General features: G+C 51.2%; 1 protein-coding gene across 2 annotated transcripts; it reads right to left on the bottom strand.

The window, feature by feature from the left end:
• Positions 1-13,729: 13,729 nt before the first annotated feature.
• SOX1 (SRY-box transcription factor 1) lies at positions 13,730-15,125 on the bottom strand. Of its 2 annotated transcripts, XM_057532983.1 has the most exons (2): positions 14,105-14,755; positions 13,730-14,026 (listed from the first exon to the last, which is right to left on the bottom strand). In XM_057532983.1, exons 1-2 carry the CDS (start codon positions 14,741-14,743, stop codon positions 13,730-13,732), a joined length of 936 nt encoding a protein of 311 aa, XP_057388966.1. In that variant the 5' UTR covers positions 14,744-14,755. The 2 variants fall into 2 exon arrangements, with proteins under 2 accessions (XP_057388966.1, XP_057388965.1); XM_057532982.1 differs by having other exon boundaries at positions 13,730-15,125.
• Positions 15,126-15,415: the final 290 nt, after the last annotated feature.

Raw genomic sequence — 15,415 nt, forward strand, 5'->3', positions numbered from 1 at the left:
TTCACTAGGCAAGAAAATTTATTGGTGTCATGATCAAAAGAGTGAATGTTATGGCTTGAATGGTGTCCCCAAGAAGAGGTTGGCATCCTAACGTGACCTTATTTGGAAATAGGCTCTTTGCAGACAAACAAGTTAAGATGACGGTGTCAGTGTGTGTGGTGTCCTTGTAAAGGGCAAATTTGGATACAAAGACACACAGGGAGAACTCCAGGTGAAGATGAAGGCAGAGATCGGGTGATGCTTCTTCAAGCCAAGGGACGGCAAGGATACCAGCAAAGCACAGAAAGCGGGGGTGGGGGGGTGGGGTGGTGGTGGTACCTGGGACAGACCCTCCCTCACGGCCTCAGAGGGAACCAGCTTGCTGGCACCTTGATGTCTGACTTCTGGCCGCCAGACCATGAGGCAATACATTTCTGTTGTTTGAAGCCACGCGGTCTGAGGCACTTTGTACGGCAGCCCCGGGAGAAGATGTACGACAATAGGGACTATTTAGTACACAGGAAGGTTAAAAAGGGTTCCTTGCTTAAAAGAATCCGACCCGAGTGAAGGACGTGATCTACCAGTTGCGCCCCATCTCTGATCCTGGTACCATGCACAGCACCCAGCGCTTCTCTGAGGCAGGGGTTGGAGGGCTCCTTGCAAACTCTTGTCTTTTTAATACTTTGCTCTTTCCAATGTGACCCCTCTCTGACCCCCTCTGCTTTGGGTCCACTTCCAGCTTCTGGGTAACCCCTCGTTCCTAACCATTTTCTTAATGCTCCGTGTATTTCTTGGGCTGAATTACGTTCTCCACTTGTTCCCATGTTCTACTCACTGTCATGAATACATCCAACCGAAATATTTCAATCAGGTCCAGTTCAAACGCAATTGTATGTTTATAACAGAGTCCTGGCTTCCATGAGCGAGAGGTTGTGTAGGAGTATTTTTATAGTGAGCTTCAAAAGCCCCTCGCGTATGTCCCCTGAGCTGGGTGAAAACGGCATCGAAGCCTGAAGTCCTTCCTCTGTGGCTCAGCACACAGCTGGTCACAGGCTATCTGCCTTCCTGCCCTGCCGGCTTCCTTTCCTCATTGCTGTCCCGAACTTTCCTCGGTCTTTCTCAACTTCCTCAACAAAACAAAAATTAGAAAAATGAATTTTAAAATAATAAAAAACTTTAGAAGGAAGTAGTTTAACATGCATACTTGAGAGTTCTCTCTTTCAAAGGGAGCACGTTCTCCTATTCATAGATATTGAACAAGCCTATAAGATAAAAATAATTATTTGAAAAAATAAAAATGGTAATCAAATGTTTGGATTTCAGAGTGACAGTAATAACTCATACTGACGCCCTCTGCTTTTTGAACTGCCACCTTCAGACACTGAATTGACCCGCCCCTTCCAACATTATCACGTACTGTTAAGGCCACGGCGGCTAGGACGATGATTACGTGCAGGCGTGTTCCTTGTACAATGTCCCCAACACCCAGGACTATAGACATTGTGTCACCATGTGGTTTACAAAGAGAAAAGAAAATCCTGTACAAAGATAGAAAAAATGTCCTGGGACAGAATAGTTGACACTAAGGTGAATTAAATAGAGAAATAAAATCCAGGGCAACTCTTAAAGCAGTCTTGTCCTTGGTCAAAACTAGTAGACTAAGCATCTTTTTAAAAAGTTGATAGAAATCCTGGTGCTGGGAGCACTTACAACGAAAACAGACAACAAGCTGATGAACATGTTTCAGCAAGTTTTTGCATATGTTTACATGTTTGTAGTTTACCATCTCTAATTCTCTCTGAGTTGCATGAATTTAAATTTGGTTATGTTAATCTGAGGAAGATATTAATGTAAAACCTTTCTTCTCATTTAAAAAAAGGATAAATCATTTATATTACTCTTTCAAACTGAGATTACTAGCAGAAATGTATTCTCAGTTTTAAAAAATGTGAAATTTGGATAACAAGCTAAATTACCCACTTACTAAGGGAAATTATACAAAATTCTTAAAATAATTAAACCAATACTTTATTATCTAAATGAATACATCACCTGTAGTAACTATTTGCAGAAAAATAAGATTGTATTTAAAGTCGCAGCTCAAATTAAATGATGCCATTGTAGTGACATAATGTAAGCAAATATAGATCATTTAAAATCAATCTACAAGCTGCAAATTCAATGCCAACTTGAATCGTGCGCGTTTTTACCATACCCTTAGTATTCTGGTAATTTTTTACTGTGCCCCAGGCCAAAAGAAATATCTAACAGTTCCATTTGTTAAGTAGCTATGTAACTTAATATATATTTATATCTGACAACTTAGCAGCCATTTTTTTAAAATTACATGAATTGGATGAAAAAAATAATACTTTTACTTCATTCCCTGACTAACCACCATTGCTGAGTAAGGCTCAGCTGTACGAGGTCCCCTCTGCACAGCTTCTCTGACCTTGGAATCACGTGGTCCCCAACACCTCACTCCTGACCTACCTTACGTCTCCCACGGGAATTGCTTTTGACACAGCAACTGCCAAAAACCCAATTTCATGAAGATATGATGTCATCAAGAGGGATTCAGCTACAAGCAAACGTTGAGACTGGGAGCTACCATAAGGTACAGCTCCCAGGGCATCTGACCGAAGTCCAGCACTGCTGTGTTTCCCCCCAAATTCACAAGTATCCTGAGCTGTCCCTCTGAGTTCTGTGAGGCCCCCGGGAAAGCACAGGGCGGGGACAAGGCTGCGACAGGTTATCTGGCACTGCCCTACTACCCAGTGGAGCTGCCACGTGCTTTCCTCTGCTGCCACCATCATTCTAACGGTAAGAAATCAACGTCCAGTTTTATACATTTCAACCATACAAGCAAGTTACACAGTCCAATTCACACTAGAACGAGGAGCATTACAAAGAAGGATAATAAGGCAGCATCCAGAGACAGACCTGGCTGGGACTGACTGTCAACCTATTTCCACATCAAGGTCACCACCTTCAGACTTATCCCCCTCGTGCTCCCTGCTAGATTTCTTGACGGTTCTACGATTAAAGCGGAAGAGGTGAATTCCCACCCTGTGCCTCTTCACAGGTGCCCCTCGCAGTCTAAGAGGGTGGCCCCTTTCCCCTGCCCGCCTCCTCTGTCCAGGTGCCTGAACCATCTCTGTGCACCAGAGCTGGCTTCATCCTTATGGTCCTGGGAGGAAACTTACCTTAATATCATATGAAACAGCGGGACTTGGTACCACACCACACCGTATGATACAGTATAACACAACACAGCACAACTGTAACACTTCACTGGCAAACCAAAGCTCCTTGCACCCCCATGTGTCAGATTATGGAGCAGGTCTTGGGGAATTGAGAGTTGGAAAACAAGCTCCCGCGGCCCAACAGTCCCTTGGTTTGGGGCTTATGTACACAAGCTCTGGGGTCCACTCGCCCAGCCACAGGAGGAGGCCCGCGTGCCACCCTCAGCACCGGACTCTGCTTTCCTGTCTCCTTAATCACCACCAGGACTATAGCCAGGGAAGCACGCCGCGCCCAGGGCTCCGGGATATGCGCCAGGCACTGTGCTAAGCCCCAAGGTGCCTGCTCCCCGCACCGTTCCCTGGGGGTGCGCGGGGGGCCTCCAGGCGGAAGCAGGCCGGCTCCTCTGGGCAGGTCCTTGACAGCAGCTTCCCAGCAGCCCCCCAAAGCCCCTGCATCTGCTCTGCTGTATGGATTCAGTTCAGTAAATGGCTGTTGGTCCCCACAAGGTGCCTGGAACTGTGCTGATGCTTGAAATCAAACTTTAGGACAAACGAACGGATCAAGCCAGACGCCGAGCCTGTTCTCCAGGAGGCTGGGGGCTACTGGGCATGCTAGTTGACGTGCGGTCTCTGCCCAGGGGCGCCTCTGCTCCCCGGAAGGTGTTCTAGCAAAGGCAGGCCTTCACCTGCACGAATCTGCAGGTGGCCCAGGCTTCGCAGAGACTGCACAGGGAAGCGGGAAGGGCCGACCCCGTCCTGGTCAAGTTTTTAAAAAATCCTAAAGTGAAGACTTCGCCTTAAAATGTTGTAAATGTGCTACTTTCCTCAAACCTGATTTAATATAACTGTTAAAAATTCGTAACTGTTTCAAATTCATTTAAAACTTAAGCTGTTTAAATTTATATTGAACTTGAAGCTTATAGATTGATTTAAATTATCTATTTTTAATGCAAATGCATGATTACATTTGAGCTGTGACTTTAAAGGCAATTTTAGTTTTCTGCAAATAGTTGCTACAGGTGATGTATTTATTTTAGACAATAAAGTACGGTTTAATTATTTTAAGCCTTTTACATAATTTCCTTTAGTAAGTGTAGAAATTAGTTTCTTATCCAAATTTCGTAGTCAATGTTTTAAAATTGAGAGTATATTTCTTGTAGTAATCTCAGATTGAAAGACTAAAATAAATGATTTATTTTTTAAATGAGAAGAAAGGTTTTACATTAATGTCTTCCTCAGATTAGCATAACCAAATTTAAATCCATGCAACTCAGAGAGAATTAGAGATGGTAAACTACGAACATGTAAACTCATATGCAAGGACTCGCTAAAACAAGTTCATCAGCTTGTTGTCTATTTTCGTTGTAAATGCTCCCAGCACCAGGATTTCTATCAACTTTTTAAAAAGATGCTTAGTCTACTAGTTTTGACCAAGGACAAGACTGCTTTAAGAGTCACCCTGGATTTTATTTCTCTATTTCATTTTATTCACTGTAACATAAACATTTCTACTCCAGCCCTTCCCTCCTTCCTTCCTTCCCTTCCCTCCTTCCTTCCTTCAATTCCTTCCTTCCCTTCCTCCCTTCCTTCCTAGTACAGGATTTTCTTTTCTCTGTGTATGTAAATCACGTGGTGACATTATGTCTATAGTTCTGGGTGTTGGGGGCAGTGTACGAGGAACACGCATGTAATCATAATAACCACAGCAATTATATTTATAATATGCAATAATGATCAAAACAAGAGAGTTTAAGAAACTCTTCCCTGCCCACTGTTCACAGGGGCCTGATTATCTGGACTGACATCCTTATCCATTAGAATGATGAACGATTTAGACAACAAAGAGTGTCATCTTCTCCAAAAGCTACAGTTAAAATGCATGGGTTATCAGATTTCCTGAATGATGCCCTGCCTCCTGAAATTAGCTAAAAACCCTATTGGAATTCCTGTATTATCAAGATAGCTTTGATTCTTTCTATAGAATATTTTCTCTCATTTTACCCTACTTAAAATTTATTTTCTTGCATGTTACTGAAATAGATACGGATTTCTTCCATTACCACACTTTTATCTAGGTCTGTATCTATAAATACAATGAATGCTATCTTTATTATGATCTGCAGTAACAGTCACATGCGTCATGCGGAACCCTGTGCTTTCTAGGTAAAACATTGCTGATACAAAATAGCTTATTCTGTTTACAACAGCAGCCTCTCTATTTGTCCAACCTCTTCCTCTCAAAGACACTTAAAGTACTTAACTATCAAGGTTTTTGGTTTTTTTTTTTAAACAAGATACTCCCGTTTTACAGATGACAATATTGAGAAACTTGATAGTTAAATAATATTGTGTTATTATGATTACAATTACGATATATTCAACAAAATCCATTTATTCCATCTCACACATGTACTATTAAATGCCCTTCTCCTACTTTCAAATACCATTAAAATAACGCTCAACTATTTATGTGAATGTTTTGGCCCACACTGCATTCACGAGGGCTGTGCAGACCTAGTCTATGTAAATACAAATTAGTTTGGTAAAATTAGAGATTGATAAGGCACAACGTGACTTTGCCTCATCCTTTGAATCGCCCATCTTTAACACAAAGATGCGGGTGTGGAGTCCGCCTCCTGTGTCTTCCTGACTGCCCTCCAGGAGAGGCCCAGTGCGTCCACGGGCAGCCAGGACGGCCGGTCCAAAAATGGAAAATAAACTCAGTAAATCGGTCAGTCCTCTCTACTTACAAGATTCTACTAATAGAGCTTAAATTTTTTCTTCTCCCGCTAATTTAATTTTTTCAAAAATCATCTAAACTGAACAATTAAGTGAGAGTACTTTATAAATAATAAACTGCTACTCAAATTTAAGTGATCTAGACACGGTCTTAATAGCTACTTATCATAAAATTGTTGGGGCCCGCGTCCTATCACGGGTCTCCCGAGAGCCCTGCTGGACCTGCCTCAGCACCTTCTGGAGGGTGCCGAGGAGAGGGCCACGTCCCTTGGAACCTCAGGAGCAGCCTGCCCGGGGCGCTCGGTCTGAGAACCTGCGTTTGTCACAAGCTCTCCTGGTGTCCTGTGCACCTGGATGAGAGGCCGCTGCCCTCGTGAACCTCTAAGTCTAAATCTTTGCCAACTCAAAGCCGATCTAGAGCAGCCATTCGCTGAAAAACAAAGCCATGATCAGACCTACTCTGCTCAAAGTTATTCCAACCTTCCTCCACGCAAAAAAAAAAAAAAAAAAGAAAAAGAAAAAGAAAGAAAAAAAGAAAAGAAATACAGTGTGTGTGCACACCCCATGGGAGGACCCCACCAGACTCAGCTTCCAGCCGAGCTTTCACTTACTCTGAGGAGCCTTCCCTGACCCCCCAAGATGGGCATGCACAGTCTGTCCCACAACTGTGGCCCTCAGTGTCACACTCTTTCATGTGATGACCAGGCTCACCCGCTGGGCAGTGAGGCCCGTCATGTCCACCACTGCATTCTCAGCACCTGCGCACAGGCCACACATACAACAGGTGCTCAGACAGTAACGCGGACCCACCATGGACTTGCAATCAATGTCTGCTGGGCAGATGGACCAATGACGTGATGATCGTCAGGTAACTCTCAAGAGAAACCGTAATTAATACGATGGAGGGGACACTGGTTTGTATAATTATCACTGTTTCCCACCCAGGCCACACTTGGCAACTGACGTCACAATTCCCCACGTTATCCCTGCCTGAACGGACACGGGCTTACGTGTCAAATCACCATTTCTTGGGAGGTTACTATTTGCTGGGCACAGCATACTCTTAGATCCTTAATCCCGACTACATCCTTCTGAGGTTGGCTTGATGATTTCTGTTTCACATGTGAGAAAATGGACTCAGAGGTAAAGGCAGTTACCCAGGACATGGGGCTGCTATGTGACCAGCCATGATTCAACTTCAGTTCTGACTCCAAATCTTGCATCCTTTCCCATCTTGCTGGACAAGGCTCAACAGAGATTAGAAACAATATAAACATCATCTCACCTCACCGTGATTCTTCCTTTTCTTTGAGCACAGGTGTGTCATTTCTCCCTGAGGTGAAAATGCAAATGGCCAGTTTTTAGAAGGATAAACGTCCCCCTTCAGTTCAATTGCTAACACAAAGAACAAAGCTCCTGCTTTTTCATCTGTGTGGATATTCATGCTAAATTGCCTGCTGAAGTCTGGGCTTTCCCACATATCTAAATTTCCCCCTATAGTATGGATGACTTAAAAGCATGAGGTTTCTAAATCCTTTCCCAGGTTACAACATGCTCACCTGGATTTCCTCCTGTTCTGTTGCTTAGAAATAAAAAAGAGAAGTTGGCTTCTGCTTGGAATGTCTTCAGGCCGACCTTACCCTGCTACCATACTGTTTATAGGTGTTCTGTACCTATGAGGCTCTGTGCCCTATGCGTTCCAGTTTTCCTCCTGTGAAACCCGAGGTCAGTCTTTTCGATGCTCAGACTCTCATCCCCATGTCTGTGAGCGCGGAGGACTATTGCTGCCACTAGATACCGTCTCTACTTAGCGTTTCCGGGGTGCGCAGAGAGAGAACAATGTCTGGGTGATAACTCTTGTCAGTCCCCCCATTGTCAAACCCAATCTTACATTCCTCCACACTCTCACAATATTTCCCCATTGGGAACATGCCTGACATCGCAATTTCTCAAAACTGCAGCTCTGCAGTGAATGCCTAATTCCTGAAACTGCAAAATCTAACAAAAGCTGATTTTTTCCACTGATTTGACTGGCTGACTATTTCGAGGCTTTGCATGTGATGCCCTGCTGTTCTTCACAAACAGCGTCTTTAACGTCCCCACGCGGTCGTTCTGAAGTGGCTGTGGGCAATGAAGTCCTTGCGAGGGACCTGCGGGGCGTTCAGACTCACTCACAATGTCCGGCCTTCCTGCCACAGACAAAATTTCCCCATACGTTACCTTTAGCAATTCAGGAGTAGCAATCGGTGACTTGTTTTGAACCCGGAACCCATTCACCAGGAGAGCCCAGTGTTACCCAGGGCGGCTGTGCAAACACATCAGCGCACGTGGAGGTATCTGCTTGCGGTGTTTTAAAAACTGCTTTCTCTCCCTCTCTCTCTGGTGTTGGTGTTTTCACATTTAAAGATGAAAAGCCAATTTAGAGGAAAATATGGCAATTCTGTTTTGTTTTCACTATCAAAATAGATGATCTTTTTCTATCTTTGGATATACCACTACTTTGGGTGCTTTATCTATTTTTCATATTTGTTAAAGCCCCTCGTGCTGTTACTGCAGCGCAAGTTCCCAGCTTGACTGGCGAGGAGGACAAATGTATCCTTTTCCTTCCTTCTCCCCTGACCCCCGACCCGATCCCTCACCGCAAACTCCAGTTTTCCTGACTTGCCGGATGAGCCGTGGGGATTTCGCTCCCCATGAGCTGCGCCTGATTATCACCCAGATTAGCGCCTCATTCCCCCGCCCTGATGGAGAATGGGGTCTGGCGACAAGCAGCCTGAATGTATTCCATCGCCCACCCCCCAGTACTGCCCCCCCCCTTCCACACACGAGGTTTGCAGGAGCCCAAGTCGGGCAGCGATTCCTGCAGAGCCTGGGGAAAATCGGAAAGGCAGGGCGCCCGAGGACCTGGTCTTTCAGCTTTGGTCTCTCATGCACACACAACTGCCTCGGCAGGACGGGCCTCTCCGGCCTTCTCCGCCCAGGCTCGCGTGCGGAGGAGCAGCCGGAGGCGGCCCAGGAAGTGGAGCCGGGCGCTCTGGTGGCGGAGAAGGACTCGGATGGGCCCGCAGTCCGCCCTGCGGTTGCCGTCGCCTCGGCGCGGGCCTCCCGTCTCCCCGCCCCCAACTTGTTGCGGCCGAGCCGGGAGACGGCCTGTTCCGCTCGCTGACTGTAAAAGGGTTTGACTTGCAGCTGACCCCGGGTCAGGACTTTCTCTGCACTAATCCCGCTCTCTTTAGACACAAAACACGCTGCCCTCTTCCCTCGCATCAGTCATCTTAATCCCCCCGGCGGCTGACACCCCGCGCGGCCCCCGGGCCCCGGCTGCACCCGAGTGGGCTGGGGGTGGACGCCCGGGACCCCACGCCCCTCCCGCGCCGAGCCCGCGGGGACGCGGCGGAGCGGACGGGGGACGGGCCGCCCCCGGCACCTGCCGACCCCGACCCGGACTCCGGGGGAGCGTCCCGGGCCGGGCCGCGGGGGGAGGCGGGACGCGGCGAGAAGAGACAAAGGAAAGGCCGGGAGCGCAGGGCAGGAAAGCGGAGGAGACGGAGCGGGAGGGGAGGTAGAGGGGAGGGGGAGAGCGAGGCTAACGGGACGGGCAGGGACGGCTGGAGAGCTGCCGGGAGAGAAGTGAGCGGGAGGAGAGGCGGGGGCCGGGCCGCGAACCCGGCGGGAGGAGGGCGACGGCGGGCGGCCGGGAGGCCCGGCCGCCCCCGCCCGGAGGGGACCGGGACCCGCACGCCGGGCGCAGGGTGCCGCCCGCCGCCGACGCTGCCGGGTTCCCGCGGGCGGGTGGAGCGGGGACCTGGCGGGCGCGCAGCTGGGGAGGAAGGGCCGGGAAGGAGGGGGGCGGCGGGGAGGGGGAGGGGAGGGGGAGGGGGAGGGGAGGGAGGAAGAGCTCCGCGCCCCCCGCGGGGCCTCGCCGTCGGGCTGGGGGAGGCGGGCCGGGGGCCGGGAGTGGGGGGCGAGGGTGAGGGGTCGCAGGTCCCCTCCTCCAGGGCTCGGCCTCCGCGCGCGCGCGCGCCGTCCCCGCGCCGCCCCGACCCTGCGGGGCTGGGGGGCAGGGACCTGGGCCCACCTCCCTCGGCTCCTCGCTCCGGGGGGCCCGCGCCCCCTCAACCCCTCCCCTCCCGGCCCGGCCTTTCAATCCCGCCAACTAGTCACGCTGGGAAAAGGGCTGCGTCAAGGCCAAGTCTGCTTTTCACTTGAAGTTTCCAAGGAATCAAACCTATTATTACGTTCTGCCGCCGACGTTTCTGGAGCCTCTGCCCCGCGGGCCGGGCTGCGGAAGCGGGGGAGGGGACGCGGGCGAGCGGGGTCGGGGTCGCCCCGGAGCGCGCCTTCCCGGGGCCCGCAGCCCGGGAGGGGTTTCTAGAATTAGCTGGAACTTTTCGGAGACAGAAATCTGCGTTGGCCGGTCTTTGTCGGGAAAATGAAACGCGCGAATACGCGTGTTGTTCTTCTCCCACATGCAGGATTTTAATAGACCTATCAGTCACCGCCGCCCGACGCGCATCTGCACATCAGGCGCGCTCTACGCGCTACCCGTTTTGAAATTAATTCACTTCTCCAGCTACCGGTGGGTTTCTTTGGCGGGGAGGAGAGGGTAGGGTCAAAGTCTTAACAACAACGAAAGGGGCCTGTGAGTTTAAAAAAAAAAGGGGGCGGGGGGCGGAGGACAAAAACGAGCAAAAAATTCCTCCAGCAAACAAACCGTGCTACCCTCAGCCTGGAGAGCCGGGCGGCGCACGGAGGCCGGTTCCTGAGCTCCCGCGGTCGTCCCGGCACGAAGTTGTGCAAACTTTGCACAAGGCCACCAAAGACTGTCCGCGCTCTCCACACGGTTATCATACAAAATTGGAATAAGCGATAGAAGTACCGCTCTGGGATCTGGAAGTGGATGAGGCCATCACAGTATAATGATGGTCACATAACATTTCAGTTCGTGAATGGGGTGAGGGGTACCTCGGCAAGAACGGAATTCACAGTTGAGTGAGGCGTCTCAGGAGCCTTGTGGAATATTCTCCCCGCGAATTTAAATCGAAGAAACAGCGCTGGAATGATAAGATCTCAATCCTGAAGGATGAATCCTAGCTAATTTCTACTCCCCCATCCCAGGTTGTTTCAAAATTGAATCATTAAAGAATTTATATTTGCTTTTCTTCACATTGTTCTAGTCAACAAAACAAAATTGCTGGATTTCAGGAGTTCCTCTTTTAAGACCTTCCTGGGTTTTTAACAAAGTGGCTTGGGCCACCTGGCATTGACTATTTCTGCTGACTCTGTATGAGACACATAGGGGAAAATGCCACACTATAAGTCCACCTTCCAGGAAATCGACAGACAGCTCTGCCCGGAGTCCCCCGCATCCTGCTAAACTTTTTATAGTCAGAAACATTTCAGGTGTTACCCACATTACTAATATTGTTATGCCAATAGTCGAGCACAGATACAAGTTTGGTTACACATATATTCGAGCACAACCCCACATCTGCCTGCCACCTTAGTAAGTGCAGGGAGATGCTGCAAAAGAGCCAGACGGAGTCCACTGAACTCTGTATATTTCAGAGTAAATGAGGCCTGCACCTTAGGCTGCATGTGGAGTTCACAGAGCATCACAGAATTTCCTCTCCCAGAGGGGATTGTGTGTGGCATTTATTCCCAGACTATCTCACTATCTGAAGATGCTGTTCTGCTCAGCAGTCCCTATGTATCCAAACACATCAGATTGCTAAAGCAAAAAAAAAAAAAAAAAAAAAGAGAGAGAGGGAAAAGAAAAAAGAGGGAGACTTTATTATCTTGTTAGAAAGAAGCAATTGACGTCGTTTTTGAAATTTCTGCAATCACCTTAAGGAATGAGTGGTTGAAGCAAAATTATCAAAGTGACTCAAAAAAATTACACATGTCAATTGTCAGGTGAGCATTTTACTTAAAGCTATTCTCCAGCACAGCCTGAATGTAGTTCTCATTAACCTGCTAGCATAGGCCCATGTTTGGAAGGATAGTCTATGCTCATTCCAGTACCAAAAAAAAAAAAAAGATGTTAAGAAAATGAGGGGTTGATGAAATCAACATATTTCCATCTGGCCTAAAAGTTTGTTCTTTTCAAAAATATTTCATCTTTATGCTGTGACTAATGTCAAAACGTATTTGCTACAGTATAACTTTTAAATGCAATATTTAATGCTGTCAGATTACTTGAAGACAAAGTTTTACAGAAAACTTTAAAATCCAGAAAAAAACTGCAATGTACCAATAAACACCTAGAAAAAATATAATTAAAAAATTTAAAGCATCAAACAACCTCAGATCTCATTAGGAATAATAAACACCGCATTTTGCGTTCACATCGGCTAGCAACTTGCATCCCAGTGTCACGGCGGGGCATGTGGGGGCGGTCGGTTCTGTGTGTGTGAAAATCCAACAAAATTATTTTGTCCCTTTCCAAGGAGAAATATACCAGAGGGAGGGGCTGAGGACAGACGGAGGGGCCTCGGTTGCAGTACATTTTAGTTTAGAGAGTGCGTTTCCTTGCGCCAAATTCAGAAAATTCCACTCGCAATCTTGTTAACTGCCCGGGAGTCGGGGGCCCCCGCGCCCCCGCCGTGGTCTCTGTCATCCATCCTTGGCCTGGTCCCGCCATTGGGGTCTTCTCTCCTCCCTCCACCGCCCCAAACTGCACTGAGGTCCCGGGCCAGCTGCAAGAGGCAAAGCCCGAAACCAGGGATCACAAAGCCCGCCGGAAGCTAAAAACTACACACCCAACGGCCGGACTACAAAACTAAATTTTTTTTGGGGGGGCAATTATTTCTCGTTCCGTAATAACACTGTAAACGCTACAAAATAATCTACCGATTTTAACTTCCCTCCGGTTCCTCTGAATGCAGCTCCATGAAAACCGTACCCTCTCCCCTGGGGTTCCCTCAGTTTTAGTTCATGCTGATAATTTTTCTTTCTCCTTAGTCAGATTTACTGATGGTGTTTTGAGCTCATAAAACATGAATCTAAATTTAGCACGTTTCAAGTTTAGGGGGAAAAACCGGACTTCTCCCTCTTAAATTTATTGACTCAAAGCTCGATGCATTTTCAGGGTGGAGGTTCCTTTACCGTTTCGAGAAGAAAAGCTTTTCAGGAAACTATGTACATAATCTGAATCCTCCTGCCCACACCGCAACGCCTCCAATAAAAACTTCACAACGCGTTTACATGAAATAATACAAAACAAAAAACCGGAAATGCTCAGATACAGAAAGTTTTACAAAACCCAGAATAACGCTGCCGTCTGAAAGGGGTACAGGTGGGGATCTCTTGGTATAAGTTAACCAACCAAGCCCCCAAGGCGGTAACGACCACCAAAAGCGTGTGTTTGGCTCTGGCTCACTACACCGATAACAAATGAGAGCAGCTCCCCGCGTCGCCGGCACCCGACGCCGTCAGGAGGCGATGCGGGCGGAGGGCGGGCGCGCGGCCGGGATCGAAAAAAGCTGGCGTCGCCTCTCGCTTGGTTTGGTCTCTGTGTCCCCTCGAGCAAAGAAAACGCTTTCTGCCTCCGCGGGTGATAAATACTGTACAAAAAGTCTCAAGAAAACACCGAAGTTCAGTCTCAAACGCACAACGGTCCCGCCTAGCGGTCCCCAGGAGCTCCCGGTTAGGGGGGCCGGGTGTCACCTGGTGCTCGGCGCCAGTGTTTGCCTGTTTACGAGAACGTGGAAACGTCTGTACAAAAGCCAGGCGGCGCGTCGCCGGCCGCAGGGCCCCCCACGTCCCTAGATGTGCGTCAGGGGCACCGTGCCGTTGACGCCCGCGCCCGCGCCCTGGTAGTGCTGCGGCAGCGAGTGCAGCCGGCTCTGCGCCGCGGCTGCGGCCGCCGCCGCCGGGTCGCCGCCCTCGCCGGCCGGCAAGTACATGCTGATCATCTCGCGCAGGTCCCCGGGGCACGGCGCCCGCGAGTGCGCCGGGGCCGGCGGGCTGCCGCTCGGCTCCGACTTGACGAGCGAGCCGAGCGCGCCCAGGGCGCCCGACGACGCGGCCGCCGCCGCCGCCGCCGCCGCCACGGCCGAGTTCTGGTGCGCGCCGCCCGCGGCGGCGGCGGCGGCGGCCGCGGCGCCGTAGGGGAGGCCGCCGTAGCCCGAGGGCGAGGCGCTCATGTAGCCCTGCGAGTTGGAGATGGGGCTGTACTGCAGCGCGCCCATGTCGTAGCGGTGCATGGGCTGCGGGTTGTGCGGGTGCGCGTGCGGGTGGTGCGGGTGCGGGTGCGCCGGGTGCGCGTGCGGGTGCGCGCCGCCCGCGCCCGGATGTTGCCCGTAGGCCAGCTGCGCCTCCTGCATCATGGCCGCGGCCGCCGCCGCCGCCGCCACCGAGCCGGGGTAGGCGCCGTTGGCCCAGCCGTTGACGTGCGCGTAGCCGCCGGCCGCCGCGCCGCCCGGGCTCTCGAGGCGCTGGCCCACGGCCGCCGCGCCCACACCCACGCCCACGCCCATGGCCACGGCCGCGCCGCCGCCGCCCGCGCCTGCCGCCAGCAGCCCGCCGGCCAGCGAGTACTTGTCCTTCTTGAGCAGCGTCTTGGTCTTGCGGCGCGGCCGGTACTTGTAGTCCGGGTGCTCCTTCATGTGCAGCGCGCGCAGCCGCTTGGCCTCGTCGATGAAAGGCCGCTTCTCGGCTTCGGACATGACCTTCCACTCGGCGCCCAGGCGCTTGCTGATCTCCGAGTTGTGCATCTTGGGGTTCTCCTGGGCCATCTTGCGCCGCTGTCCGCGGGACCACACCATGAAGGCGTTCATGGGCCGCTTCACCCGGTCCTGGTTGGCCTTGGCTCCCGCGCCGCCGCCGCCGCCCCCGCCGCCCCCGCCCGCCCCGGCCGGGCCCGACAGGTTCGTGGGGGCCTGGGCGCCGCCGGGCGAGTGCAGGTCGGTCTCCATCATCATGCTGTACATCGGGGCGGCTCGCGGGTTCACCGGCACCGCGAGGAGGGGGCCTGGAGCATAGACAGCCGGGGGGCGCGGGGGACGGAGAGGGGCTCAGACGGAACGAGACGTGGGTCGCGGGGAGAGGTCCTGGCAGAGAGAAGAATGGGGAGAGGTGGAGGCGACAGCAACAAAAAAGAGGCAAAAACACACGCACTTAGCGCCGGTCCGGCTCACAGGTGGAAAGTTTCTCTGCAGCACAAACCACTTGCCAAGGAGGCCGAGGGCCGGGATCGCTGTCGCCGCCGCAGCCGGGTCGCCCTCGGCGGAGCGGTGCAAACAGGTTCAGTCGCGGCCAAGTTGCAGCTCCACTTTCCGGGACGCGAGCGGTGCGCGGGGCCGGGCCCGGCCCGGGGCTCGCCGCCGCCGCCTCGCCCGCCCGCCGCCGGAGCCTCCTTCCTCCTGCGCTCGGTCCTCGGCGGCCTCCAACTCCGGGGCTGCAACTTCTAGCAGCGCGGCGTGCCGCGTGCGCTGGGCATGTGCCGGTCC

Source organism: Balaenoptera acutorostrata, chromosome 18, assembly GCF_949987535.1.
Source record: "Balaenoptera acutorostrata chromosome 18, mBalAcu1.1, whole genome shotgun sequence".
NCBI lineage: Eukaryota > Metazoa > Chordata > Mammalia > Artiodactyla > Balaenopteridae > Balaenoptera > Balaenoptera acutorostrata.

Bases quoted from the DNA above. Each gene is read 5' to 3' on its own strand.
- SOX1 (XM_057532982.1), bottom strand. From the start codon at position 14,896: ATGTACAGCATGATGATGGAGACCGACCTGCACTCGCCCGGCGGCGCC.